The sequence below is a fragment of the Plecotus auritus genome, assembly GCF_963455305.1.
Source record: "Plecotus auritus genome assembly, chromosome: 1".
Taxonomy (NCBI): domain Eukaryota; kingdom Metazoa; phylum Chordata; class Mammalia; order Chiroptera; family Vespertilionidae; genus Plecotus; species Plecotus auritus.
The window spans coordinates 26705978-26733867 of record NC_137770.1 but is presented as its reverse complement, the minus strand read 5'-3'; the positions used below and the strand labels follow the sequence as shown (position 1 = coordinate 26733867).

General features: G+C 43.4%; 2 protein-coding genes across 5 annotated transcripts in view; one reads left to right on the top strand and one right to left on the bottom strand.

Moving 5' to 3' along the window:
• Positions 1–15614, bottom strand: part of ALDH6A1 (aldehyde dehydrogenase 6 family member A1) — a 28344-nt gene extending 12730 nt beyond the window's left edge. The window contains exons 1-6 of one of the 2 annotated variants that reach the window (XM_080657049.1): positions 15472–15614; positions 3738–3797; positions 2157–2231; positions 1831–1992; positions 1525–1603; positions 800–1102 (exon numbers count right to left, since the gene is read on the bottom strand). In XM_080657049.1, the coding sequence (XP_080513175.1) occupies positions 800–1102; positions 1525–1603; positions 1831–1992; positions 2157–2231; positions 3738–3797; positions 15472–15519 (727 nt within the window). In that variant the 5' untranslated portion in view covers positions 15520–15614. The remainder of the gene's footprint in view (positions 1–799; positions 1103–1524; positions 1604–1830; positions 1993–2156; positions 2232–3737; positions 3798–15471) is intronic. The other variant, XM_080657050.1, reaches the window with a different exon arrangement.
• A 365-nt stretch (positions 15615–15979) lies between these two features.
• The window catches only part of LIN52 (lin-52 DREAM MuvB core complex component), a 98692-nt gene continuing 86781 nt past the window's right edge, over positions 15980–27890 (top strand). For all 3 annotated transcript variants that reach the window (XM_080668318.1, XM_080668320.1, XM_080668319.1), the window contains exons 1-4: positions 15980–16095; positions 22952–23026; positions 24240–24277; positions 27786–27852. In XM_080668318.1, coding sequence (XP_080524444.1) covers positions 16065–16095; positions 22952–23026; positions 24240–24277; positions 27786–27852 — 211 coding nt within the window. In that variant the 5' untranslated portion in view covers positions 15980–16064. The remainder of the gene's footprint in view (positions 16096–22951; positions 23027–24239; positions 24278–27785; positions 27853–27890) is intronic.

The window sequence follows — 27890 nt, the reverse complement described above, 5'->3', positions numbered from 1 at the left end:
AGGGATAGATAGTCAGAAACATCGATGAGAGAGAAACATCGATCAGCCGCCTCCTGCACACCTCCCACTGGGGATGTGCCCGCAACCAAGTTACATGCCCTTGACCGGAATCGAACCTGGGACCCCTCAGTCCGCAGGCTGACGCTCTGTCCACTGAGCCAAACCGGCTTTGGCAGAAGCACTTTTTAAGTAGTAGCTATCCTATATAATAAGAGAGGAATATGCTAATTATCTGTTGCGTTAGGACTGGATCATGGATCTGCAGGAGGTTGGGGCAGCGAACTACAAGCAGACAGCAGAGAGCTACAGGAGGGGGCAGGGCAGAAAGCTGTGGGGGAGGGGCGGGGGGGCTACAGGAGGGCAGGGAAGCGAGTGGAGAGCTACAGAAGGGCAGCAGTGACCTACTGGCACATGGATTCATGCGCAAGGCTACTAGTTATTATATGAATTAGAAGGCCTTTAATCTCTCTGAGGTCCGTAAAGTGAGTCTCTGAATTAAAAATCCTCATAAATTATCTCAATATTAAAGTGAAAACCTGTTCTTTAATCTTATCTGTGTCTTGCCCTAATCCATATTTATTTGTTCCAATGTATTTTGTAGGGCAAGAAGCACTGCTACTCCCTAGTTAGTTACCTTAGCACACAGACAGCAAAATAGTTAACAAATATTACCTTCAAACATGGAGGTAACTTAGTAAATCCCTTCATCCTAGGTTCCTCATTCTAGAACACCCATCACCACTCAACACCTTGATGTTTGGGAAGCCAGATTAAGTGCCATGTACTGAAAGGCGGTTACCTTCATGTTGTCCATGGATGATGTTTAGTGTTCCATCAGGGGCACCAGAGTCCTGGAGCAACTTAGCAAGAAGCATAGTTGCTCCAGGGACTCGCTCTGATGGTTTCATTAGGAAGGTATTTCCACACACCATGGCCATGGGAAACATCCAAAGGGGGATCATGGCAGGAAAATTGAATGGAGCAATGCCTGCACACACCCCCAGAGGCAGACGGTAGGAATAAAGGTCCATGTCTTTGGTGATGGATGGCATGGTCTCTCCCAGCAGGAGGGATGTCACACTACAGGCATGCTCAACCACCTCTGCAACAGAGAAGAAGCAGTCAGGCCAGCAGCTGTCCACAGGGTACACTACTTGGCTTTGTCATGCTCCAATAAGCCCTGAGGGCAGGGAGTGGCTCAGGCAAATGACAGAGGGAAGAAACACTGACTTGACCTTCCATGAGAGAAGGGCTTGTGCAAAATGAGATTCTCTAAATGGGAAAAAGACAGTGAAATGTACATACCTACTGGAAGATCAGTTGAGTAAAACAAAAAATGAAGTAAACCAATTTCATAGATTGCTGAGAAGTATTGCCATTTTCCAAAAGTATTAAAAAACATGGGATAACAAAATCAACATAAAGGAAGAAGCAATTCCTCATTAAGGGATCTTTGCCTCCCATTTTCCTTTGCTCCTTTTCCCAAATGTCCCTGAAGCTCCCCATGAGGGACACCCAGCTTACGAAGGCCTCGAAACACATCTCCTTCAGCATCAGCTAGGGTCTTCCCTTGTTCCAGAGTGATTAACCTGGCAATTTCTTTCTAGAGAGAAAACACACAAATAGAAACCAATGCAAGGATGCGTCTCCTTTTAGTTCTCAGGTAGCAAAGGAAGGACAAAACTGGGGAGAAGTAATATAAGAAAGAGAACCATGATCTACGTCTCTCTGGACTGTACAGTGAGGGAGTGCAGCTAAAAGGGCCTCTGTGGGTGTGACAAGTCTGTTGTAGACAACAGTTTGGAAAATGGTGTCATTCAGATTTCTTACCAAGTTTTCTTTAATAAGTTGTTGATAGCGAAGCAGAACCTGCTGGCGGCTTAATACTGAAGTGTCTGCCCATGCGGGAAAAGAACGTTTGCAGGAGGCAACAGCTGCATCCATTTCAGCCTTGGTGGCCTGAGGGACCCGACCAATGACCTCATTGGTGGCCTGATGCGAAAAAGCAGCACATCATCCTTTGCCCCTGCCTCGCCTTCTTCATTTTTCATGGCTACAAAGGCAACACTATATGCTTCACGATAGACACCCAGGTCCCCACTTTCCCACCATATTCCCAGAATTCTAGGCTAGTCAGTTTAAGCAGTTTTGCTTACTGGGTTGTGGATGTCGATCCATTTGTCACTTTTGGATTCAACAAATTTCCCATCAATGAAGAGCTTTACAGTTGGCTGGAAAAACAATAACACATACACACAAAATACTGTATTAGTTAATTGTTTTCTCTCTCACTATCACAAAGAGGAAGGAATTTGGCTTGATAAGGGATCTACTGCTCTCTAGAAATGTTGCCACTTGCAAAGCTATACACAATAAACTTGTTTATAGTGTTTGTTAAAATGTGGCAGAGTCTCTGAAAACTGACCTCTCTGAAAATGGGAAATTCCCCGCTAATCACACAGTGGAACTTCATGAGTAAACACATGTCACTGTAAAGCTTACACTAAAAAAGCAGCAGACTGTGTGTTAACAAAGATTAGCTATTGTGACTTCTTGGTCCAGCTGATGTTCTGTTACATTAGCATGATAATGTCTAACCTTTATGATCAAAATATATGTATATTTTTAATCCTCACCCAAGGATATTTTTCCATTGATCATTTACAGAGAGTGGAAGAGGGAAAGACTGAGAGAAACATTGATGTAAGAAAAACACATCGATTGGCTGCCTCCTGCATGCTCCTGACCAGGGCTGGGAGGTGACTGGGCTGGGGAGGAGCCTGCAACCAAGGTAAGTACCCTTGACTGGAATCGAACCCAGGACCCTTTGGTCCGCAGGCCGACCTCTATCCACTGAGCCAAACCAGTTAGAGCTATGATCAAAATATTTTTTAAATGTTTTTATCTGTGATTTTTTTTTCTGAGAAGCTTACTTTTGTTACATTTTCATAAGGGTCTGTAAAAAAGGTGAAGAGCGACTGTGCTACAATGTGTGCACGCTTTATATAGAAAGGATTTTGAGCACCAGTCCTATTTATTAGATTTTAGGTACGACATATGGCTGATAGACACAAGGTCTGTAAAAACAACTCTAAAGGTTGTCAAGAAGTACAAATCACCTGGTAGGATCAACTAAACTTCTAGAAGCCATGAAAATGTTTGTATCTTTTTTTTAAAAAAAAAATGTATTTTATTGATTTTTTACAGACAGGAAGGAAGAGGGATAGAGAGTTAGAAACATCGATGAGAGAGAAACATTGATCAGCTGCCTCTTGCACACCTCCTACTGGGGATGTGCCCACAACCAAGTTACGTGCCCTTGACCGGAATCGAACCTGGGACCCTTCAGTCCGCAGGCTGACGCTCTATCCACTGAGCAAAACCGGTTTTGGCATGTTTGTATCTTTTAACACAGTTATCTTATTTCAGAAGAGAAATAATCTAAAAGAAGTAAAAACAAACTGTAAATAAATGTTTCTAAAACAATATTGAAAAACTGAAGCAATCTAAATGTTATATGGGGAAAATATGAGTTAATTCAGGTTATATATACTTAATAGAATATAACACAGCCATTAAAATCTTAACATAAAACACATATTAAATAAGAAAACCAAGACAGAAAGTTTCACATACACTGATCAACAGTTACATAAAGAAGATAAATTTTGAGGAATACCCAAAAATTATACTGAATTCCTTCTCAGAAGTCAACTTTTCATGCCAAATAAACTCACCGCTGAAGAAGAAGAGAAGGAGGATGCTGAATACCAAGTGGAGTTCACCTTGGAAGAAACCTGTGAGGTAAAAGAATGATTATTTTTATAAATGAGAGCAGAAAATTATTAAAAATGTAGTGAATGGCTACTATATGTTTAATATTATACTAGTATTATGGATATATGAAAAAGGATTTGATGTTTGTTGTTCTCAAGGGTCATATAATCTTTGAGAAGACATGAGACTGAGATATAGCAAGTTGAGAAAACAAGAAGCTATAATGATTGTGTCCTCAATTTCTGGACAGTACTGATTTTAAAAAATAATTTTTGCCCACTCAGGTTGCTCAGTCGGTTGAGCATTGTCCCTGGGCACATACCTAGGTGGCGAGTTCAATCCCTGGTGGGGGTGCCTATGGCAGGCAACCAATTGATGTTTCTTTTGCACATCGATGTCTGTCTCTTTCTATTTCCCTTCCTCTCTCTAAAATCAATTAAAAATATTTTTTCTTTCATTAGTCCGTATTTTCCTAATTTTTGGCCTGGAAAATGTAGTCACCATAAATCTAACAATATGAAAACACTTAGCAAGGCATCCAACACAATAGGTGTTGAATGTAAGACAGTATATAACCAAGTATCAAATATAAGTATAATATGCCCATACAAATACTTAAAACACAAATGTTCAGAGCAGCTTTATTTATAACAGCCCAAAACTTAGAAATATACCAAATGTCTACCATTGGATGGGTGAATAGAGGAACTAATGTGGTATATCCATACATTGGACTACTACCCAGCAATAAAAAAGAATAAAACAACATGAATAATTATCCTAATAAAGAGGGAATATGCTAATTAACCATCACTCCATCACAAAGATGGTTACACCCACAGCTGAGGCCAAGTTTCCATAAGGAGCCTTAACAAGCAATCAGCAGGGACCTGAGGCTATGCCCTCTCCCACCCCTGTGGGGCTTGACAGGGGACCTCAAGGTGTGCTTCCCGTCCTGGTGCTGGGCTAGGGGACGTCAGACTGCAGCCCCTGCCTGGCAGGGCTTTACAGGGAACCTCAGGCCACGCCTCCTGCCTTGGCACCAGGCTGGGGGACCTCAGGCTGCCACCCCCGCCCCGGCGCCAGGCCAGGGGACCTGAGGCCACACCCCCCACCCGACGGGGCTTGACGGGGGACCTCAAGGTGTGTTTCCCGTCCTGGTGCTGGACTAGCGGACCTCAGGCTGCTCCCTCTGCCCCAGAGCCAGGCTGGAGGACCTAAGGCCACACTCCCCACCAGGTGGGGCTTGACAGGGGACCTCAGGCCGTACCCCCCCGCCCCAGCACTGGGCTAGGGGACCTAAGGCTACGCCCTCCTGCCCGGTGGGGCTTGACAGTGGACATCAGGCCGTGCTCCCCACCCAGCGGGGCTTGACGGGGGACCTCAAGGTGCACCCCCAGTGCTGGGTCGGGGGAACTCAGGCCGCACCCCCTGCCCAGTGGGGCTTGATGGGGGACCTGAGGCTGCACCCCCCTGCCGGTGGGGCTTGACAGGGGACCTGAGGCTGTGCCCCCCTCCCGGTGCCGGGCCGAGGGACCTGAGGCTGTGCACCCCCACCTGGCGGGGCTTGACGGGGGACCTCAAGGCACACCCCCCACCCTGGTCTGGGCTGGGGGACCTCAGGCCATGCCCTCCATCCTGGCGCCAGGCCAGGGGACCTGAGGCTACATCCCCTGCCCGGCGGGGCTTGACAAGGGTGGGAATGGCTGCGTCTGGATCTCACGCGATTTTGAGGCGAATGTGGGTGGGCAGGGACTTGACTCTGGGTCCCGTGGTGTGCCCCAGACTCTGACAGGAGGAAGGTTTTCATATACATTTTACTAATTTTCTCTCATCTCTGACACTTCTATTATAGAGAATGGGCAAATAGCAATATTAAATTATTTCCTCTAATTAATCCCCTTTTAATGTGCATGAATTTCGTGCACTGGGTCACTAGTAGTAATTATATTGAGTAAAAGAAGTCATTCATAAAAAAGAATACATAATGGATGTACTCTTTATATAAAACTAGAAAATTCAAACTAATCTGTAGTGTCAGAAAGCACATCAGTGGTTACCTAAAGATGATGTGGGAGGTGGAGAGCAGAGGGTAGAGGGTAACTTTTGGGGATATGGATATAATCATTATCTTGATTGTGATGATGTTTTCATAAGTGTATACAAATATTAAAACTTATCAAATTGTACACTTTAAATATATACAGTTTATATCAACTTTATTTCAATAAAGCTATTTTTAAAAATGCCACATGTACCTTAGAGATTATGATTAGAATACTGGGAGGGGGATCACTTACAATAAAATAATTCTCTAAATCAAGCATGTCAAACTTGCGGCCCACAACAAATATTTTTGCGACCCAGCCAATATAATGGTATATAAGAAACATTTTAATAAAATTTTGTAATTTAATTTTTATAATATCCTGTTATATGTAACTAGAGGCCCGGTGCATGGATTAGTGCACACTGCAAGTAAATTAATTAGAAGGTGGCGGCGGGGTGGGACTAGGCAAGACAGGCTGGACACACCCTGGAGCCAACCTCCCGTGGTCCCTCCCTGGCCAGCCACACCTGGGGCAGCACTGGGGCTCGAAGGGCATCTGCGGAGTGAGTGGTGTCCCTCTGGCAGGTGGGGTCCCTCGGCCTGGCCTGCGGAGATCGGGCCAAAACCAGCAGTCCAACATCCCCTGAGGAGTCCTGGAGTGGGAGAGGCCACTCTGCAAAGTTGCTGTGGCTCAGCAGCTCCTGCATTGAGCGTCTGCCCCCTGGTGGTCAGTGCACGTCATAGGTATTGGCCCGATCAGCTGGTAGCTTAGCCTTATATATATATGGATTATTAATAACGAACTACAACGTTCACTAATGACTGGTTACTATAATCATGTTGCATTCATTTCCCTTATGCGCCTTATGTGTAGGCGCACCATTTCTCTCCACTAATACTAGCAGCAAATATTTTAGTAGCCAATTGCCATGTCATTAGTCTTGTACTGACTTATTTGGTGTGTGCAACAGGAAATATTTTGCTTTCAGAGAACAAGAAAAATAGGTTTATTTGCATTACGCTTATTAATTTGTGCAGTTATTCAGTGTCTGGAAGGTTAATGTTCAAGAAAAAATATTAATTTTTATTAAAATGTTCTATTATTTTATGTTAATGATTACCAATTTATATCAGCCCTTTGTATTCAGCATATCTCTATAGAAATAAACCTATGTTTCTATGAAAATTAAAGCTTCATTTTTTTGCGGCCCACATACATAAACTTAAACCTTGTTTATTTGGCCCGTGTTAGCCTTTGAGTTTGACGTGCTTGCTCTAAATAAATAGTTTATATACATATATGTTATGGAAGTTGATTTAATAAATATTAAAGTCTAATCAAAGTGAGCAATATGAAATACCTGGGATTGGAATATAATAATCTATTATCTTATCTGAATAGAGAACATGTTAACGAAATGTTTAGAGCTGCATGAAGTTTAAGAATTTGTGCATCTGTAGCACTGTCCAGTCCAGAAGAAAGGGTCCTTTGGACCAGAAGACAAATCTTCCAAATGCCTATTCTGCTTCTTCCTCCATTCCTCACAAAAGCTATTTCAAACCACCAACACTCTTCTTGAGCCCACCATGTCTTATTTATAGCCATGTCCCCAATACCCATATGATACATAGTAGGTGTTCAATAAATATCTATTGAACAAAAGAAAGGTGCATTGGGCTGGACTCCCCCCACCTCAGATTAGTTTAGGTGTTCCTCTTTTTGTACTCCCATAGCAGCCAATACTTCCCCTATCAGATTTGTCTCTGTTGTAATTGCCTAATTACTTGTTACCCAAAAGATTGTAAGTTTCATTAGGGTAGGCTTGTTTACCTGCTTTAAAAATATTTGTATTGCCCTAACTGGTTTGGCTCAGTGGATGACAGCATTGCCCTCGGACTGAAAGGTCCTGGGTTCGATTCCGATCAAGGCATGTACCAGCTGCTTTACAGAGTTACTGTGATCAAGATTGTACAGATATGAAAAACAGCTGGTGTTCAATAAATGTCATTATTATAAATACTTACTTGTTCTCACTCCTTGCTATTTAAAAACTTATCAATTCTCTTAAAACTTCCAACTCTGCTACTTCCTCTCTTACTCTCAGGAGCTGACTTTGCTTTCCTAAATTTCAGATGAAACAGAAACCACGAGATGAGAATTTCCTACTAGCAAATCTACAAAACCGACCTGCATTTATATCCATCTTTTTTCCTTCCTCCCTCTTATAATGGAGAAGGTAGCTAGCAAGCTCTGTGAGGACAAAGTGACTGGGAGACAGAGGTGCACAATCAATATCTGTGGACTGCCTGAAGTGGTGTCTGTCCTCCAGTCTAAGGCTAATCCATGCACCTGTGTTCTGAAGCCAACCTTTCCTACTGCCTCTTTTTTAAAAAAAATACTTGTATTGCCTTAGACCAGTGGTCGGCAAACTGCGGCTCGCGAGCCACATGCCTCAATCAGATTGAGGACGTTTTTAGCCAAGGCCAGCGTAGGAGTACCCTAATTAAGTTAATAACAATGTACCTACCTATATAGTTTAAGTTTAAAAAATTTGGCTCTCAAAAGAAATTTCAATCGTTGTACTGTTGATATTTGGCTCTGTTGACTAATGAGTTTGCCGACCACTGCCCTGGTCGGTTTGGCTCAGTAGACAGGGCATCAGCCTACAGAATGAAGGGTCCTGGGTTTGATTCCGGTCAAGGGCACATACCAGTTGCAGGCTTGATACTCGGCCCTGGTCAGGATGCATGTGAAAGGCAACCAATCAATGTTTCTCTCTGTCTCTCCCCCTTCTTTCCACTCTCTCTAAAAATGAATGGAAAAATATCCTTGGGTGAGGATTAACAATAACAAAACAAAAAAATATATATTTTTATGGATTTTTTGAGAGAGAGGAAGGGAGAGGGAGAGAAAGAAACATTGATGTGAGATCAAAACATTGATCAGCAGCCTCCTGCTCGCTTCCTAGTGGGGTTTGAACCTGAAACCCAGGCATGTGCCCTGACAGGGAATTGAACCAGCAACCTTTTGGTGCACAGGATGACGCCCCAACCAGCTGAGCCACCCAGCCTGGGCTCCTGCTGGCTCTTACACTTCCATCAGTTATCCTTTCTTTCCTGTATCTTAAAAACCTCTCTCCATCCTGCCCTAACCGGTTTGGCTCAGTGGATAGAGCGTAGGCCTGTAGACTGAAGGGTCCCAGGTTCGATTCTGGTCAAGGGCATGTACCTTGGTTGCGGACACATCCCCAGTAGGAGGTGTGCAGGAGGCAGCTGATCGATGTTTCTCTCTCATCAATGTTTCTAACTATCCCTCTCCTTTCCTCTCTGTAAAAAAATCAATAAAATAAAACAAAAAAACAAACAAAAACCTCTCTCCATCCAGTAGCAAGGGTTCTCTATACCAGCTGTCACCAACCTTTCGGACCTCACGGACCACCAGTGGTCCGCGGACCACCTGTTGGCCACCGCTGCTCTATACTAATTACCTTTATTTCCTCATCTCCCACTAACTCTTCAATCTATTCCAACCTTCATGATTGAACACCAGTAACTTCCTACATCCCATGGACTCTTATCATACTTGACCTCTTAGCAAAGGTGACATGGTGTGGAGACTATGCCATGATGTGACAGCTATGGGGCCCTGCTAACTAGATCCTGGCCAAAACAAAGATTGCTTCCCCCAAATCCCCTCAGGGACTATCTAATTGACTCCTTCCCTATGCCCCAAGCATGCTGGTTCCTGGAATAGGCCATTACCCCCACCCCAATCAAGTTTGCAAAACCTTTCCCCTTATCTGGGGTAGCTCATGCCTCAGTACTCCATCCATCCAGCACTGTCCTATAGAACCCTTTAGTGCAAGCATGTCAAACTCAAAGGCTAACACGGGCCAAATAAACAAGGTTTAAGTTTATACGGGCTGCAAAAAAACAAAAGCTTCAATTTTCATAGAAATGTAGGTTTATTTTGATAGAGACATGCTGAATACAAAGGGCTGATATAAATTGGTAATCATTAACATAAAATAGAACTTTTTGATAAAAATTAGTATTTTTTTCTTGAACATTAACTTACCAGACACTGAATAACTGCACAAATAAGCGTAACGCAAATAAACTTATTTTTCTTGTTTTCCCAAAGCAAAATATTTCCTATTGCGCACACCAAACAAGTCAGTGCAAGACTAATGACATGGCAATTGGCTGCTAAAATGTTCGCTGCTAGTATTAGTGGAGAGAAACGGTGTGCCTGCGTGTAAGGCGCGTAAGGGAAAGGAATGCAACGCGATTATAGTAATCAGTCATTAGCAAACGTTGTAGTTTGTTATTAATAATTATGTATAATAGGATATTATAAAAATTAAGTTACAAAATTTTATTAAAACATTTCTTACATACCGCTCTATTGGCTGGGCTGCAAAAATATTCATTGTGGGCTATGAATTTGACATGCTTGCTTTAGTGCCTGCCACATGGCACAAAGGCTATCCATACCATCTTCCAGTCACCCAATAGGAGCCTCAGCTATAAGTTCCCTTAATAAACTTTATGTAATAAGGGAATTGTCAGCCTTTCTTTGTTCTCCCAACCCTGGGAAATTTTATGTAACACATCGTAATCACGCCCTCCTTCCTGAACCCCTTTCACTTGTGATACCCTGGTATCTCTTCTTTCTCTTGGGCTCTATCTCTGCCTTCTTTGCTAGTTCATTCTCCTCTGCCTGGCCACTTTGCATTGGGTCTTAGGCCTTCTTTTCTTCTCATTCTGCATACTCTCCTTGAGTGATTTTATCACCTCCTGTGGCTTAAATACCTAGACCTGATGATGCCCAAATTTGTAGTTCCTAGCCAGGATCTTCCTCTTCAGGTAATATCCACATAACTGTCTTTGCTCTATCTCTACTTGTTATTTAGGTACAGGTTGAAAAAGCTGAATTCATCTTCCCACCAACCTTTCTGCTTCCTATAGCCCACCTTGCAATGAATGGGACTACTTACTATTCACCTAGTTGCCCAACCAGAAACCTGAATGTCATCCCTACTCCTCCCTTTCTTTTCACAGTGAATAAGTCCAGGCAATTTGTTCTCCCAGAAATCTTTGAATACACCCCTCTTCCTTTACCCCTCCTGCCATCACCCATACCATCACTGTCTCTAACCTGGATTTCAATCTTAAATCTTGTAAACCTAAGGATATCCTTTGTGCCATGTGGCAGGCACTAAAGCAAGCATGTCTAATTTGCAGCCCACAAATTTCTAGTTTAGAGGGTCTTTCTAAAACACAAATCTGGTTAGATCACCCTTTTGTTTAAAACCCTCCAATGGCTTCCCACTGCCCTTGGGATAAAGACTAATCTTGATGTTGCTGAGAATACTCTACATAGTATCTTTACTTCTCTAGGTTTATAGGTTCCTCTGTGCTCTGTTCCTGCCATTTGGAATACGTTTTGAGCTCTCTTTGTTCTTGCATAGGCTGTTGCTTCTTGCATGAAATTTCTTCATTCCCTTTGCTTGACTCATCCCTACTTTCTTCTCTACTTAGCCATCACTTTGGATCAGTTTTGTAGGTTGCTAGTAGGAAGTTCTCACATTATGGTTTCTGTTTCCTCTGAAGTAGAAGAAACAAGGTTAACTCCTGAGAGTGAGAGAAATAGCAGACTTGGAAGTTTTCTTTTTAAATGTTTTTATTGATTTTTAGAGAGAGAGGCAGGGAGAGTGAGAAATGTCGATTGGCTGTCTCCGGCATGCCCCCTACCGGGGATTGAACCTTAATGTGCCCTGATTAGGAATGGAACCAGCAACTTTTTGATGCATGGGATGACAGCCAACCAACTGAGCCACACTGGCCAGGGCATTACTTAGAAGTTTTTGAGTCTTAATCTCAGGTCTAGGCTAAGTACCTAATTGTAGAGTTCATGAAACACCTGAATTCCTTTATTTCTCATGTCCTATTATGGAATAACATCATAATTATTAAGTCTCTCTCCCCTTAGATCACTAGATGATGTCCTCTGCCCCTTGCACTGTTCTGGAATAGAATAAGCACTCAGTAATATTTTGCAGAATGAAAGAATGAGTATACACCAAGCAATCGCTTGATACTAATTTTGTTTCATGTATACTCTCTTATAGGGCAGAAAATGCATGGATCAGCCAACTTGAGCATTTTTGGTTACTTAGTTTTATTTCTTTCTCTTGCACACAGCCTCCCTGCTGTGAAGAAGGCATAAAAGGCATTGCATTTGGTATAATAAAACTATCACATAGCCCTGGCTGGTTTGGCTCAGTGGATAAAGCATTGGCCTGCAGAGTGAAGGATCCTGGGTTTGATTCCCATCAGGGGCATATACCTGGGTTGAGGGCTCCGTCCCCAGTGGGGGGCGTGTGGGAGGCAGCCAATCGATGATTCTCTCTCACCCTTGATGCTTCTGTCTCTCTCTCTCCCTCTCCCTTCCTCTCTGAACTCAATAAAAATATATTTAAAAAAAAAACACAAAAAAATATCACATAGTTTTTGACAGGTTAGATCTCCTATAGTTTCTTCATTTCCTGAGAAACAATCATTAGCACTGTTGCTGAAGAAACTACCCTAAGTCCAGTCACACCAAATTTCTTGTTCTCTAAGTGTTTATTTTGTACTTGATATTTGCTTTACCAGGAACTCCCTTCTCCCCTTGGCTAAAGGCCTGCTAGTCTTGCAAGACTCAAGCCCAGAGCCAACTCCTTTTGGAAGCTTTTCCTGAACTGCACAGGTTGAGTTTGGGGCTCTTTCCATATGTTCCTGTAGTGTTTTGTGCACTCCTATTATTTAGCAGTTATTGTTGTATAACAGGGAAGCTTTCAGTGGTGTTTTATTTACCTCTCCTTTCCCAAAGCCTGGGGAGAGTGCCTGACACGGGAAAAGATGCCAAGACTTAAGTCCTGAATTTAGTTACTAGTCGGGAAACCTTGGATGACTTCAGCCATAAGTGTCAGGTAACTTACTTCGTTATATTCATTAATTCTAATCTTCACAAACATTCTTTGTTCCCCCTCCCCCAAATTCTTAAAAACTAGAAATGGTGGAGCTGGGATAGAATCTCAGTATAATTGTGAAGCCTGTGCTTTTTAAAAAAAATCCTCACCTTAGGATATGTTTTTATTGATTTTTTTATAGAGAGATGAATACATTGAGAAAAAGAGGGAAAAAACATGGATGAGAGAGAGAAACACCAATTAGCTGTCTCCAGCATGTGCCCTGACCGGGTATCAAACCCACAACCTAGCTCTGTGCCCTGACTGGAATCGAACCCGCAACCAACTGAGTCACCCAGCTAAGGCTGTGCTTTTTATACCACATCACTGAGGCAAATCACTGAGACTCTTTAAGACTGGTTTTCTGAATGGGAATCATAATACCACAAGAAGCGGAAGTTCTAAATTTTACTAACAACCATAACAGAGATGTTATGCTGAGTATATACGTAAATGACTGAAAACATGAACTCTCTCTTTTACACATCAGTTTGATAGTCCTCTAATTTTTTTTTAATCCTCACCTGAGGCTATTTTTCCATTGATTTTTGGAGTGGAAGAGAGGGAAAGACAGAGAGAAGTATCGATATGAGAGAAACATAATGACTGGTTGCCTCTTGCATGAGCCCCAACCAGGACCTGGCTGGGGAGGAGCCTGTAACCGAGGTACATGCCCTTGACTGGAATCAACCGGGACCCTTCTGTCCACAGGCCAACGCTCTACCCACTGAGCCAAACTGGCTAGGGCGACAGTCTTCTAATATTCATGACTGCCGGAATCTAGGCTACTCTTTATCAAAGTTTCATGTTACAGTAACTACTATTTCGGTAAGGATTACTTCTGTTCTAAACTCTGAAGTTTCTCCAAATGACTAAGAAAATAGTGTATTTTCAAAATAAAGTGCATGGGGGAGGGAGGTTCTTCACCTTGATGCAAAAGACAAAATATAGTATCCTCTTAAGGATCTTTCTCTTTTTTTTAATCCTCACCCATGGATATTTTTCCCATTGATTTCTAGAGAGAATGGAAAGGAGGGAGAAGGGGGTAAGATATAGAAAGAGAGATAGAGAAACAATGACGAGAGAGAGAGACACGTTGACTTGATTGCCTCCTGCATGTGCCCTTGATGGGGAAATCGAACTCGAAACCCTTCAGTCCCAAGGCTGAAGCTCTAATCACTGAGCAGCTGTCCAGGGCTAAGGGTCTCTTCTTAATGATTCATTGTGATTGAGGGGAGGGGAAGGAGGCAAAGGAAAAAAGAAAATTTCATTACAAGATTTCAAGGAGAACTGGAAAACACAGGGTGGAAATTTCACTTTCCTACTATTAAAAAAGGATACTAGAAAAAAAAACACACGTGGATCACAGGAAGAAATATACAAGTGAAGCTAGATCATCTGACAAACCCAACCCATTCTCCACACTTTCCCATTAAATAGCATATTTAAACATAAGCCTTTGCTGACTCTGCTAAGAATCTTAAAAATGACTAAGTTTCTGCAGTAGAATTCACTAAAAAGTGGTAAATACCAATATCATGTAAAAGTCCAGTAATATAAAGGAACAAGTCCCCAGGCTGGAGGTAATGAGTAAGAGGGGGCAATGTCTGCAGTAAATCTTGCCCCATATTGTAAGTCCTTGCTAAGCTATGAACAAGAAGGGAAAGGCTATGAAGAGAGTTGGAGGTCACAGGCCTCAGGCATGAGTTCCTGTAGCTCAACCACCTCACAGGCTGGCTTCCTAGGACCCAACCCCGCCCCACTCCCCCCCCCCCACACACACACACCCCAGTCCCACTAAATGGGCAATGCTGAGGGTGTACTGGCCCACTAAAAACTGACTCAGGAGCAGGAACTTGGAACTTACACTTCGTGTGTTCCTTGGCTCCCGTTTTCTCTCACCTGTTTCAGAGATGTTTAGTCCCTTGCACGTGCTTGGGACAAACAGTAGCATAAATATGTTCTTATTTACTGCCAATATGAACACTGTAACTTTGCTGAGAAGAAGTTTAACAAAGTCTTGGCAAGCAAGGGGACAGCCGAGGGCTATGGAAAAGCAAATAGCCACAGCTGGGGAAAATAGCAAATGGCTGCTTTGGGGGGAAACCTAGTGTACGCTTCCAGAAGCAGATTCAAAGTTCACCCACTGACCCTCGCCCCTCAGTGCCTCCTCCTCCCCACCCCCTGGAGCTCGGATTATACACAGTGAAGTAGGGTGGGGGAAGGAAACAATCTGGACGCTCGGGGCAGGTGAAAAAGCTCTAAAAAAGGTGACCAGAGGGGAGTTTCGGGGGAGCGAGGTGGCAGGTACAGAGGTGAAGGGGAAAGAATCTGAGAGGACCAAGGAGAGGTGAGTGCAAGAGAGTGTGACAGCAGAAATGGGGCAGGGCTGGAAGAGAGCGGGCCAGAGCCACACAAGGGGAGGCTCAAAAGTAAAAGGGTGGGAGGGGCAGGAGCGATAGTCCGGGGCTGGATCCTACGAGGACGGACCTGGAGCGCGGGGGGTGGGACAGGGCCGGACAGGTCTTGTGGGAACAGCAGGGTCGGCCAGGATGGGGTTGACTCAGAGAGTGGACGGAAATGACCCAATTCCTAGCTTCACGACCCCTCGGCGCCACCCTCACTCGCCTGCAGGATCCGAGCCCGCACAGCCGCCGCCGCCACTACCGCCGCCATGGTTCCCGGTGCCTCTACTCCCCGTGACTCCCTAGCAGAACTGCAGCTGCCAGACTTCGCCCTTCATCCTGCCGCACCTCTTCATTGGTGAAGAGGACCACTTCCCCGGCCAATCACTCGCCCTAACTCCTGACTCCACCCTCATGCCCGGTTTTGGGCATAGGCGATTGGTCAGAAGTGAAAGCGCTCTCTCCCCTCTCCCACCTCAGCAAATTCTATTGGCGGAGGAAGGGAAGACGCCCCTCACTTGGGTGCTCTACTTTCAGCACGCCGGGAAGACGCCCCTTAACAGGGAACCCTGATTGGCCACAGGAACGACTGCGGCCCCGCCCCCTCACTGAGGAAGTAAATAAAGCCTTCCTAGAATTTGCAGGCGCTCCACCTCCTCCAGTGCGTGGGGGGTGTGGCCAGCATTGGGGCGGGGTTAGGCAAAGATTTCCCTATACGGGGCAAAGGAGATGGGGCCTGGGAGTGTAGGGTTTCTCTTTGGGGGCGTGGCTTGTGGGTCCCAGCTTTCCCGCCGACGGTTGGTCGCGTCACGTGACATGGGTTGGAAGATGGCGTCTCCCACAGAGGGTAAGAGCCGGCTTAGAGATCCTTCGCCTGCTCCCCTGGCAACTTCCGCTCACCGTCTGCCGGTCGAACTTGGGCTCCTCTCTTTCCCCCTTCCACTTCTCTTCCTTGGGATGCGGGTGCGTCTTCAGCTCGCCGATTCTTCACAGGTGCTCCGGAGGAGCTCCGTTTCACCGCCGTGTACCAGACGGGTGGAGGGGGCACCCGCGAGAGAGACCCATCCCGGGCCCGGCCGCTCCCTTAGCCTCAGCTTCACTGAGGGCGGAGGAGGAGATACAGCTGGGGGAAAGGAGGTGCCTTATTGTAGCTTTCTTCTGGGGCGCCCCATGCAAGGGTTGGCTCTCTTATCTTTGATCGTCTGGAGCTATTCTCTCCAACCGTAGCCGGGATTGGTGGCTGACCTCATCCTCTTTCTCCCCAGATTGGTACCTTTGTCCTGGCAGCTAGAGAAGCGGGGGACCTTCCCGGCCCCTCGCCAAGCGAGTCCCAAGGAAAACGAGACTTGAGCTTTTTAGTGTAGTTTTGTACACGACTCAGTCTCTCTTGCTTCTGCTGTATGTTTCCTCAGGCTGAGTGAACGCTGTCTGCTTGTATACTGTCTAAGTGCAAGTCATCTCAGCAGCCAAGTTATGTTGGTATGCCCATGTGCTTTTGCGCTCGATCCGGCTTTGGAGAGTTAGGGTTTCGCAGTCATTTCTGCACTCAATTTCTTCTTCTAATGCCCCCACCCCCACGTCCATTTCACTGAAATGTAGTTTACCCTCCTCAAACCAACACTTTTTGTGTTTGCAAGGAATCTTGGCAGTTCATTTCAGGAATGAGGAAATTGAGGCCAAGAACGCTGTACGGACTACATGAAGGGCATAATGCTAGGCGCTCTGGGAGAGGGAAAGATTAATCAGACATGTAAATTCTTGCAGTTTCAGGTCTTACTTCAGATGTCACCTCCCAGAGAGGCTTTCCCAGAACATAGCATCTAGATATGCCTCTCTCCATCATTGTTCACTATCTCAGTGCCTTCACTGTCAGCATAGTTATTCTGTTCTTTGCCGCTTTCACACAGGACTATAAATTCTAGATCTGTCTTGTTCATAGTTGAAAGAATGTTACTTTGGCTTAAGTTTCAAGTTAAACCGAGTCTTAAGTTTTTTGAGTGCAGGTAAACTGTGAAAGAAATTATGTGTTTTTTATTTTTTTAAATAAATCTTTATTCAGATTATTACAATTATTTCTCCTTTTTCCCCCCATAGCTCCCCTCCACCCATTTCCCACCCCACCTTCTGCCTTTACCCCCCCACCCCACTGTCCTCATCCATAGGTGTATGATTTTTGTCCAGTCTCTTCATGAACCCCCCATACCCCTTTCCCCCTGAGAATTATCAATCCACTCCCTTTCTATGCCCCTGATTCTATTATATTCACCAGATTATTCTGTCCCTCAGGTTTTTAATTCACTTGATTTTTAGGTTCACTTGTTGATAGATATGTATTTGTTGTTCATAATTTTTATCTTTACTTTTTTCTTCTTCCTCTTCTTTAAGAATACCTTTCAGCATTTCATATAATACTGGTTTGGTGGTGATGAACTCCTTTAGCTTTTTCTTGTCTGTGAAACTCTTTATCTGCCCTTCAATTCTGAATGATAGCTTTGCTGGGTAGAGTAATCTTGGTTGTAGGTTCTTGCTATTCATCACATTGAAAATTTCTTGCCACTCCCATCTGGCCTGCATAGTTTCTGTTGAAAAGTCAGCTGACAGTCGTATGGGTGCTCCCTTGTAGGTAACTAACTGTTTTTCTCTTGCTGCTTTTAATATTCTCTCTTTGTCTTTTGCTCTTGGCATTTTAATTATGATGTGTCTTGGTGTGGTCCTCTTTGGATTCCTTTTGTTTGGGGTTCTGTGGGCTTCCTGGACTTGTAAGTCTATTTCTTTCACCAGGTGGGGGAAGTTTTCGGTCATTATTTCTTCAAATAGGTTTTCAGTATCTTGCTCTCTCTCTTCTTCTGGCACCCCCATAATTCTGATGTTGGTACGCTTGAAGTTGTCCCAGAGTCTTCTTACATTATCTTCAACTTTTTGGATTTTTTTTTTTTGCTTTTTGCTTTTTCGGTTGAGTGTTTTTTGCTTCTTTGTAATTCAATTCTTTGACTTGATTTTTGTGTTCCTCTTGTCTGTTTTTGGGTCTCTGTATAATATTTTTTATTTCAGTCAGTGTATGTTTAATTTCTAGTTGGTCCTTTTTCATATCTTCGAGGGTCTCGTTATATTTATCGGCCTTTTCTAGGATATTCTTAAAAAGCCTTATAACCGTGGTTTTGAATTCTATATCCAGTCGTTTGTTTTCCTCCATTTCTTTCGTTTGTGATCTGATTCTTTGACGCCGCATTTTCACTGCTTCCCTGAGTTGGTAAGGTAGATTTGTGTGCTAGGTTTCCTATATGGCCCAGTGGGTCTGCCTCCCCAGTTAACCTGAGGTGGACACTCTTGGTGCACCCCTTTGTGGACTGTGTGTACAGCCTTGTTGTAATTAAGTCTTGATTGTTGTTGGTATCACTGGGAAGAATTGACCTCCAGGCCAGTTGGCTGTAAGGATCAGCTGTGTCTATGCTGGGAGAAGTTCGGTGCTGGAGACAGCCTTATAGGATTAGACTTGCCAAATTGCAATAGCCTCTGTGCTCAGCTTGGATGGGGTGGAGTCTCAGTCTTGGCTTCCCGTCAGCCTTGCCCTTGCGCGCACGTGCGTGCCTTCAGACCTCTGCCTTCCCGGCTCCCGAGTCTCCGCCCGAGAGTCCAGACTCCCCCCACAAGAGCGTGGGTCCCCAGGGGCTCGCCTGGAACTGGGGTTCAGTGCAGTCAGAACTGGGGCTCAGTGCATTCAGGAGCCTCTGACTCCCTTCCACTAGGGAAAGCCTCTGGCAACCTCTGCAGCCTTTGTGCGCACTGGCGCGCGCACGCTTTCAGTCCTCCGCCTTCCCCGGCTCCCGAGTCTCCGCCCGAGAGTCCAGACTCCCCCCACAAGAGCGTGGGTCCCCAGGGGCTCGCCTGGAACTGGGGTTCACTGCAGTCAGAACTGGGGCTCAGTGCATTCAGGATCCTCTGACTCCCTTCCACTAGGGAAAGCCTGTGGCAACCTCCGCAGCCTTTGTGCGCACTGGCTCGCGCGCGCTTTCAGTCTTCCGCCTTCCCCAGCTCCCGAGTCTCCGCCCGAGAGTCCAGACTCTCCCCACAAGAGCGTGGGTCCCCAGGGGCTCGCCTGGAACTGGGGTTCAATGCAGTCAGAACTGGGGCTCAGTGCATTCAGGATCCTCTGACTCCCTTCCACTAGGGAAAGCCTGTGGCAACCTCCGCAGCCTTTGTGCGCACTGGCGCACGCACGCTTTCAGTCCTCCGCCTTCCCCGGCTCCCGAGTCTCCGCCCAAGAGTCCAGACTCCCCCCGTAAGAGCGTGGGTCCCCAGGGGCTCGCCCGGAACTGGGGTTCAGTGCAGTCAGAACTGGGGTTCAGTGCGGTCGGGGGCTTCCTTCCCCCTTCCACCAGAGAAAGTCAGCCAGGCTTTCAGCCGCCCTTCCTCTCTGCGCGCACAAAGACCCTTTGCCGTACCTCCAATTCTCTGTGAGCTTTTCTGTTTCCTTCTAGTTGTAGAATTTTCACTCAGCCAGCTTTCCTGTGGTTCTGGATGGTGTCCGTTCTGTCTTTTAGTTGTAGTTTTGAAATTGTTGTGCGAGGTAGCAGTTTAGGTGTTTACCTATGCCGCCATCTTGGTTTCTCTCCTGTGAAAGAAATTATGGGTGTTCATCGTGGCCACAGTGGCTCAGTGGTTGAGCGTCCACCTATGAACCAGGAGGTCACGGTTTGATTCCTGGTCAGGGCACATGCCCAGGTTGTTAGTCAGCCAAGGGAACCGGGAGTTATTGTTTAATGGGCACTGAGTTTCAGTTTGGGAAGGTGAAAAAGTTCTGGAGATGGATTGTGCTAATGGTTGCACAACATTGTGAATGTACTTAATGCCACTGAACTGTACACTTACAAATGGTTAAAATGGTAAATTTCATTATGTATATTTTACCACAGTTTGTAAAAAAGCCAAGTGATAGAAGAAGTAATTTCTGTTAAAATTTTATTTTATTATGAGGTTATTTTTAGATTTCTAAGTTTTGGAGGTTTTAGAGCTGTATTCCTTGTATTTGATTTTGCCTGGTCTTCTCTCATTTTTTTTCCCCTTTCTTTAACCAGGAAGAGTATTGGAAACATTATATATTTCTTCCTTTGATCTTCTAGCCATCTTCATTGCTACTCTTTGCACTCTTTATTTGTAAAAGTTTTCAGTTTCACCTTTTACAAAGTTTCACTTCTCCACCTAATCTTTTTTTTTAATCTTGACAAAATAAATTGGAGCACTTTGAACTTAAATTCAGTTTCTAAATAAGTATATAATCCTAAAATATTCCATTGCCTAGCTCTCTCACTTCTATTTTTAATGTTCTACCTGTCCTTGTCTTTAAAATTTCATTCAAATAATGTTGATTTGAAAAAGATTAGGTCATTTACTCATTTGTCTTCTTTTTTTAATTGATTAATTTCAGAGAGAGGGAGGGAGGGATGGAAAAGAAAGAGAAAGAGAGAGAGAGAGAGAGAGAGAGAGAGAGAGAGAGAAACATTGATTTGTTGTTCCACTTATTTATGCATTCATTTGTTGAATCTTGTATGTTCCCTGGCTGGGGATCGAAACCTTGGCATATCTGGACAATGCTCTAACCAACTGAGATACCCTGCAGGACCTCATTTGTCTTTTTAATGCTAAATTTGCTGGGACTTTTTTGGAAAGGAGAAAACTGAAATCAAGTAAGGCCATCTAATTACTTAATATATGAGAGTAAACCTCACAGCAGATTCTGAGTTATGCCCACAACTGTGGTTTTCATAAGGCCACCCCTGTTGGTTATTAGCTCCTACTCCCAATAAGCTTATTTTTGTTATGGTTGAGCTTCCCATTGGTAACATTCTTTGGAATTTGAAAACTGACACTTTGTGTTACACAGTTTTCCTGGATGCTTTAATTAAGGCAATTTATTAAAGTTCTTGACCAATTAGAATGCCATTGGAAATTCTCTTAGAACATTTGGGGGGCAAATTTAATTTAGAGAAAAGTTCACGTTGAAAACATTTATATACATGTACACTTTCTAGGGAGTGAGTCCATAAGTACATAGCTTTTTTTTTTCTTCCAGATTTTTCAAAAGATGTGGCTTATTCAGAAAATGTTAAAAACTGTTTGTGTCATTAAATTAACTGATTTATGCAACTAGTTAGCATACTGAGCATATAATATGTACTCAACGCATGTTAACTATTGTTGTTAATGTCCAGTATCTACTGTGTGCCCAGGCAAGAGTAGAGAGGTAATGGTGTCAAAGAATTAGGCTGGATCATGTAGGATTTTATAGGGCATGGTAGGTACAAATTCACGAATTTAGCTGGGAAGAAGTCCTTTAAGTTTAAGAGTGACGAACTAACTGGCATTTAAAAAATCAGTTCTGGCTGTTTTGTGGAGAATAGATTTGGGGGTAGGGAGGAGAAGAGATAAGAATGGGAAAAGGGAGACCTGTTATTGAAGTCGTCCGGGAGAAAAATCATGGTTTCTTGATTAATTAATTTGTTTTTCAGGTGTATTTTGGAGATAGTAACCAGTGGATTTACTAATGGTTGGTTATGGAAGGGTGAAGGAAAGAGAGGCATAAAGAATGGATGGCATCTGGGTTTTTGAGAACTGGGGTTTGTGGTAGTGCTATTTCTTGAGACATAGAGGACTGGGAGAGTATGGTTTTGAACATATTAGAATTAAGGGATTTTTCACATATGTAAGTGTAGAGAAATATCAAGTATTAGTTAGATACATAACTGAAGTTCAGGGAAAGACTGGGGCTGGAAATATAAATATGGAGTCATTGGCACGGTAAAGGCTATGGGACTAGATGACATCTTCTCATGAGACTTTAGGTGTGGAGAGTGAAGCCAGTTTAATATGGGGCCTCAGTGAAAGAGGAGACTGAGGAAAAGGGGTCAGTGAGGAAGGAGAAGAACCAGCATAGTGGTTTTTCAGAAGCTGGGAGGTGGAGTGTTTCAAGGAGAGTGGTCAGTGTGTGAAAGCTGCAAGGGCGTCACATAGGAGATAACTGAGAAGTGACCACTGGATTTAGCAACATAGGTCATAGATAACCTTGACAACAGTTTCCATGCATATAGGGACAGACGCCTGATTGCCATGGGTTAAGGAGAGAATGTGAGGTGAGGACATAGAGACAGCAAGATAGACAACTCAAGAACTTTTGAGAGGAGGAGGAGTGAGGAGATAATAGGGTCAAGGAAGAGCTTTTTCAAAGAAGGGAAATTCTAGAGCAGGCTTGCTTGCTGTTGAGCATGAAGCAGTAGAGATGGTAGAAACTGATTGTGCAAGAAAAATATTATTACTCATGATATCTTTGATGGAGCAAGAGAAGATGGAATTCAGAACCCTAGCAGAGGTGTTTGTTTGTCTTGAGACCAGGGACACTTGATTGTAACTGGAGGAAAGTCTAAGAGTATGAGTGAAGGTGCAGGTGGGTTTGCTGATACTCATTTTTTCTGACACCCCACTAAAACATTAGATATCGGAAAAGTGAGTTTTGATAAGGGAAAATGATTCATTTTTACAACATTTATTTGCAGTTATAGAACTCAGCTATCTAGGTGAATGTTCCAGTTATAGAACTCAGCTATCTAGGTGAATGTTCCAGTATGTTATGTTCTTTGAGATTGAAATGTTTTAAAATGTAAATGAACATGTTTTGTGTCTTCTTGGCTCATGTGGGTATTTTGTTCTAGGGACGGATCTGGAAGCATCTTTATTAAGTTTTGAAAAACTTGATCGTGCCTCACCAGATCTTTGGCCAGAACAATGTAAGTTTTTGGTTTCTTTATATCAGAATCAATGTAGGAGAACCAGTGCTACATTGAAGGATATTTTTAAGGAGGTATCATTTAATGGTAATGGTTAAAATTTTAATTTTACTTCAACGGGAAGAGAATGAATTCTGTGGTCCAATGTTCAGAATAGCTGTTTACTTTTTTCAGGACACTCTGTGACTTAGGAAATGATGGGGAGCCTTTAAAAAATAATCATTTAAAAAAAATCTGTAATAAGTTAGACAATATATAGAGAGAGAGACTTAATGTATTTCCTCACCTCCTTTGATCACTTATAAAATCACCATTAGTAGTTTGATACAATCCTTTTGACCTTTTTTTATACTTATTTAAATAAGCAAATAAATATATATATTTAAGTATATAGAGGGTTTTTGTGTGTGTTTTTTGAGGGGGGTATAACGATGAGGTCATATGTACATAGTCTACAGCTTAACTTATTTCACCTAGTAGTAGTAGTAGTTTATTAATGGATCCTTCCATGTCAGTAGGTTTAAAGTTACTTAATTCTTTTAAAATATTGTACAAATTGTATAAATATACTTTAGTTTATGTTTTCATACCCTATTTGGAAACCTAAGTTATATCCAACTTTTGATATTACAAATAATTTAATGATAATGAATATCCTTGCACAAGTAGCTTTGTGCGCATGGGAGAGGATGGCTGTGTATGAGAGTGCCCATTTACTCACATCCTAGCTGATATCGAATGTTACTGATCTTTATTTTTGGTCTGTATTTCTCTAAGTGAGATTGAACATCATTTTATTTTTACATATCTGGTTTTTTACGTGATCCTTCCTGTAAGACATTTAAATAAACAGAACAGCGTACCTACAAAGGAAATTGAAACTTTTATCTGATAAGAGATAGTGTATCTTGCCACCCTCCCACTTAGCTAATTCCTGATCCTTCAAAGTTTAATTGAGGAAGCTTTTCCTGCACCCTCACCCTCAGTCTGATTTAGATTTCCTTTTATTTTTTTGGTGATGGTGGGGTGGGGTCCTGCCATACCATCTGGTATCTTTCTTGGAGAACTTAAGCAGTATTACAGTTACTGATTGACTCTCTCTTTCCTCTTCCAGACAGTAGCTCCTTGAAGACAGGCTGTTTTCTTATTATTTGAATCTTCCATGTCTGGGACACTAAAATTGAATAAATAATGTTGAATCTTTTCTTTTTAGTACCAGGTGTTGCTGAATTTGCAGCTTCTTTCAAAAGTGTAAGTAATATTTTAATTACCTAATGAAGTTTATACCATGGTTTGCTCCTTAGTAACAGCTCAAATATCTCTTGTTTCTTTGTTTTAAAAAATAATGTCATAGTCTTTAAATCACTTTGTAACTACAGCCCTGGAAATCTGTTTATATTATTATCATGTTAAGTGATGATAATGCCTTCCTCTGTCCAAATGCTCTATTTTGGCATTTTGACCTTTGTCTATTAACCTCTTTTCTTAGCTTAAAAGCTTTTAACGGAAAGCAGTTGAACTATTTAATGTAACGCCAGCATTCTTTTTGCCCAAACTATGATTTTTAAAAAATAAATTATTTTATTGATTTCAGAGAAGATAGAGGGAGAGAGAGATAGAAACATCAATGATGAGAAGGAATCATTGATCGGCTGCCTCCTGCACGCCCCCTACTGGGAATCAAGTCTGCAACTGGGCAGGTGCCCTTGACCAGTATTGAACCTGGGACCCTTCAATCCGCAGGCCGGTCAATGCTCTATCCATTGAGCCAAACCAGCTAGGGCCCCAAACTATGATCTTGAAGCTTTTCTCTTTTGTTTATGTGATGCATTATGACCTTAACTTATATACCTTCTTATATACCTTCTGAAATTTCTCAGTGGCTCATCAGAAACCTAAGGAAGAAATCCATTAAGCCACAACTTTTCTATTTGCAGGGCAGCAGGAATTGTGCTAGATGCTGTACACATGTTCTCTTCTATATTCCCACAACTGGGAGAATATCCTATCTAATAAAAGAGTAATACGCAAATTAACCACCACTCTGCTACACCCACAAGCCAATCAGGAGCGAGTATGCAAATTAACCCAACCAAGATGGACACAGCCATGGAGCCAGCAGGAGGCTTGGGTTTCCCCGGCAATGGAGGAAGCCAAGCTTTCTGCACACCCTGGCCTGCCTTGGCCTCCACTCAAGGCTACAAAGTTTCAATTATAGAAGATAAATAAACCCCAACAAAAATGGCTGTGGCCACGGAGTGAGCAGGAGGCTTGGCTCTGCTCAAGGCTACAAAGTTTCAGTTATAGAAGATAAATCCCAGATACCAGGGCCTCCGCTTGGGTCGCCGGGGGGCGTGGCCAGCCTGCAAACCACCATGGGCCCCTCGTCCAGGCCACCTCACGCCCCAAGGGAACCCCCACCCTGATCCAGGACACCCTTCAGGGCAAACCAGCTGGCCCCCACCCGTGCACCAGGCCTCTATCCTATCTAATAAAGAGGGTATATGCTAATTGACCATCACTCCATCACAAAGATGGCTGCACCCACAGCTGAGGCCAAGTTCCCATAAGGAGCCTTAATGAGCAATCAGCAGGGACCTGAGGCTACGCCCGCGCCCCCCACCCAGTAGGGCTTGACAGGCGATCTCAGGCCGCACCCCCCGCCCTGGTGTCAGACTGGGGGACCTCAGGCCGCACCCCCCGCCCCAGTGCCAGGCCAGGGGACCTGAGGCCTTGCCCCCCACCCAGCGGGGCTTGACAGGGGACCTCAAGGTGCGCTTCCCATCTTGGTGCTGGGCTAGGGGACCTCAGGCTGCTTCCCCCGCCCTGGTGCCAGGCCAGGGGACCTGAGGCTACACCCCCTGCCTGGCAGGGCTTGACAAGGGTGGGACTGGCTGGGTCTGGATCTAGCCCAATGGCGGGGGGTGGGGGAAGGGCAGCCAGGTCTGGGTCTCATGCAATTTTGAGGTGCATGTGGGTGGGCGGGGACTTGACTCTGGGCCCCATGGTGAGCCCCAGACTCTGACAGGAGGAAGGTTTTCATATACAGTTTACTAGTTTTCTTTCATCTCTGACACTTCTATTATAGAGAAAGGGCAAATAGCAATATTAAATTATTTCCTCTAATTAATCCCCTTTTAATCTGTACAAATTTCGTGCAGCGGGTCACTAGTAAAAGAATAATATGTAAATTGACCATCACTCCAACACATAAGATGGCTGCCCCCATGTGGTCAAAGATCCTGCCCCCATGTAACAACTAAGTCTTTTGAGTCCTAAATATAAATAAGTGGTTTTTAAGTAACTTTTATTATAGTATGGTATTTTTTGAAAATCTGATTAAGAATCTATACCTTTTCCCTAGAAATATGGACATACATATTGAGTTTTGTTTCTAGGGGGCCAGGGTCATCCCAGGATCCCAGGTTAAGATCTCCCTGTATAATCTGTTTCCAGAAATGGTGAATTTGACCTATAATAGCCTTCTAGGGAAAGTAGTATAGAGTAGTGGTTTCTGAACTCATACAGCATGGATTTTGAATCCTGGGTCCACTAGCTGTGTGACCTGAGGCAAGTGATTTATAATCTCCTGTACATTTGTTTTTTCATTTGTAAAATGAGGGTAATAATACCTACTTCATAGGGTTGATTTGGAAATTAAATGACATAATGCATGTAAAGTGTTTTACTTGTTGCATATTGCTAAGTAAATAATACTTTTTAAAAAAAGAAAAGGGCTTGCCCTAGCCGGTTTGGCTCGATGGATAGAGCATCAGCCTGTGGACTGAAGGGTCCCAGGTTTGATTCCAGTCAAGGGCACATGCCTGGGTTTCGGGCTCGATCCCCAGTGTAGGGCATGCAGGAGGCAGCCGATCAATGATTCTCTCTCATCATTGATGTTTCCATCTCTTTCCCTCTCCCTTTCTCTCTGAAATAAATAAAAATATATTAAAAAGGGGGTGGGGGCCTCAAAACTGAAGTAATGTTTCTCAACTGTACTCCTACCTGCACAACAGAATCATCAATATGCAGCTATGGAGCCTTTAAAAAGTACATATGTAATGTTCCTTGCTCTGTCCTCTCCAATGTACCCTTCCCCCACCTCTGATATTCTAATCCTTGCATCTAGGGTATGGCCAGGTCATTTGTATTTGTTGTTGTTACATCATAGGGTTGAAACTAGGGTTGAAAACTGTTGCCTAAAGCTATTCCAGAAAGGGACTCTTTCAAATTTTGTAAGTTCACTTTCAGAAATGAGAAAAATAACTTAAAGTTCTAAAGTTTTCTAAAACACCTGCTATAAAATGAAATTTCAAGTGATGACCATTACAGTGTTCTTGCAAGTTGAGGATTTTCTCATTCTTGATTCTTCTTTGAATCTTCTCCTCTGCTAGAAAATGTTACTTACTGATTATTGTTTCAAACATTTCAGTTGGAGGTTTTCACCAGAACTGAATCTCAAGTAATTTCTTTAATTGCTATACCAACCTGTTATGCATGAAACAATGACAATAGTCAGACCTAATTCTTCCAAGATCATTTCTCTGAGACCAACTTTAAGGATGAGCAGTATTATTTTGTAAGGTGATTATTTATAGGCCGTATCTGAACCTGGAGAAATCAGGTTTTTAGAAATTATAATTTGCCAGTATTTTCACACAAACTGAATGCTATGTGACAAGCTACCTATAAGAAGGAAGAGTAGGGTCTCTTCACACTTTGTATGTAACTGAGTGGATATATTCTTATTTTTTGACAGCCTATTACTAGCTCGCCACCCAAATGGATGGCTGAAATAGAACGTGATGACTTCGACATGTTGAAAGGTAAGTTATGCTGGTGACTTCTAACTTTTAACCTGATA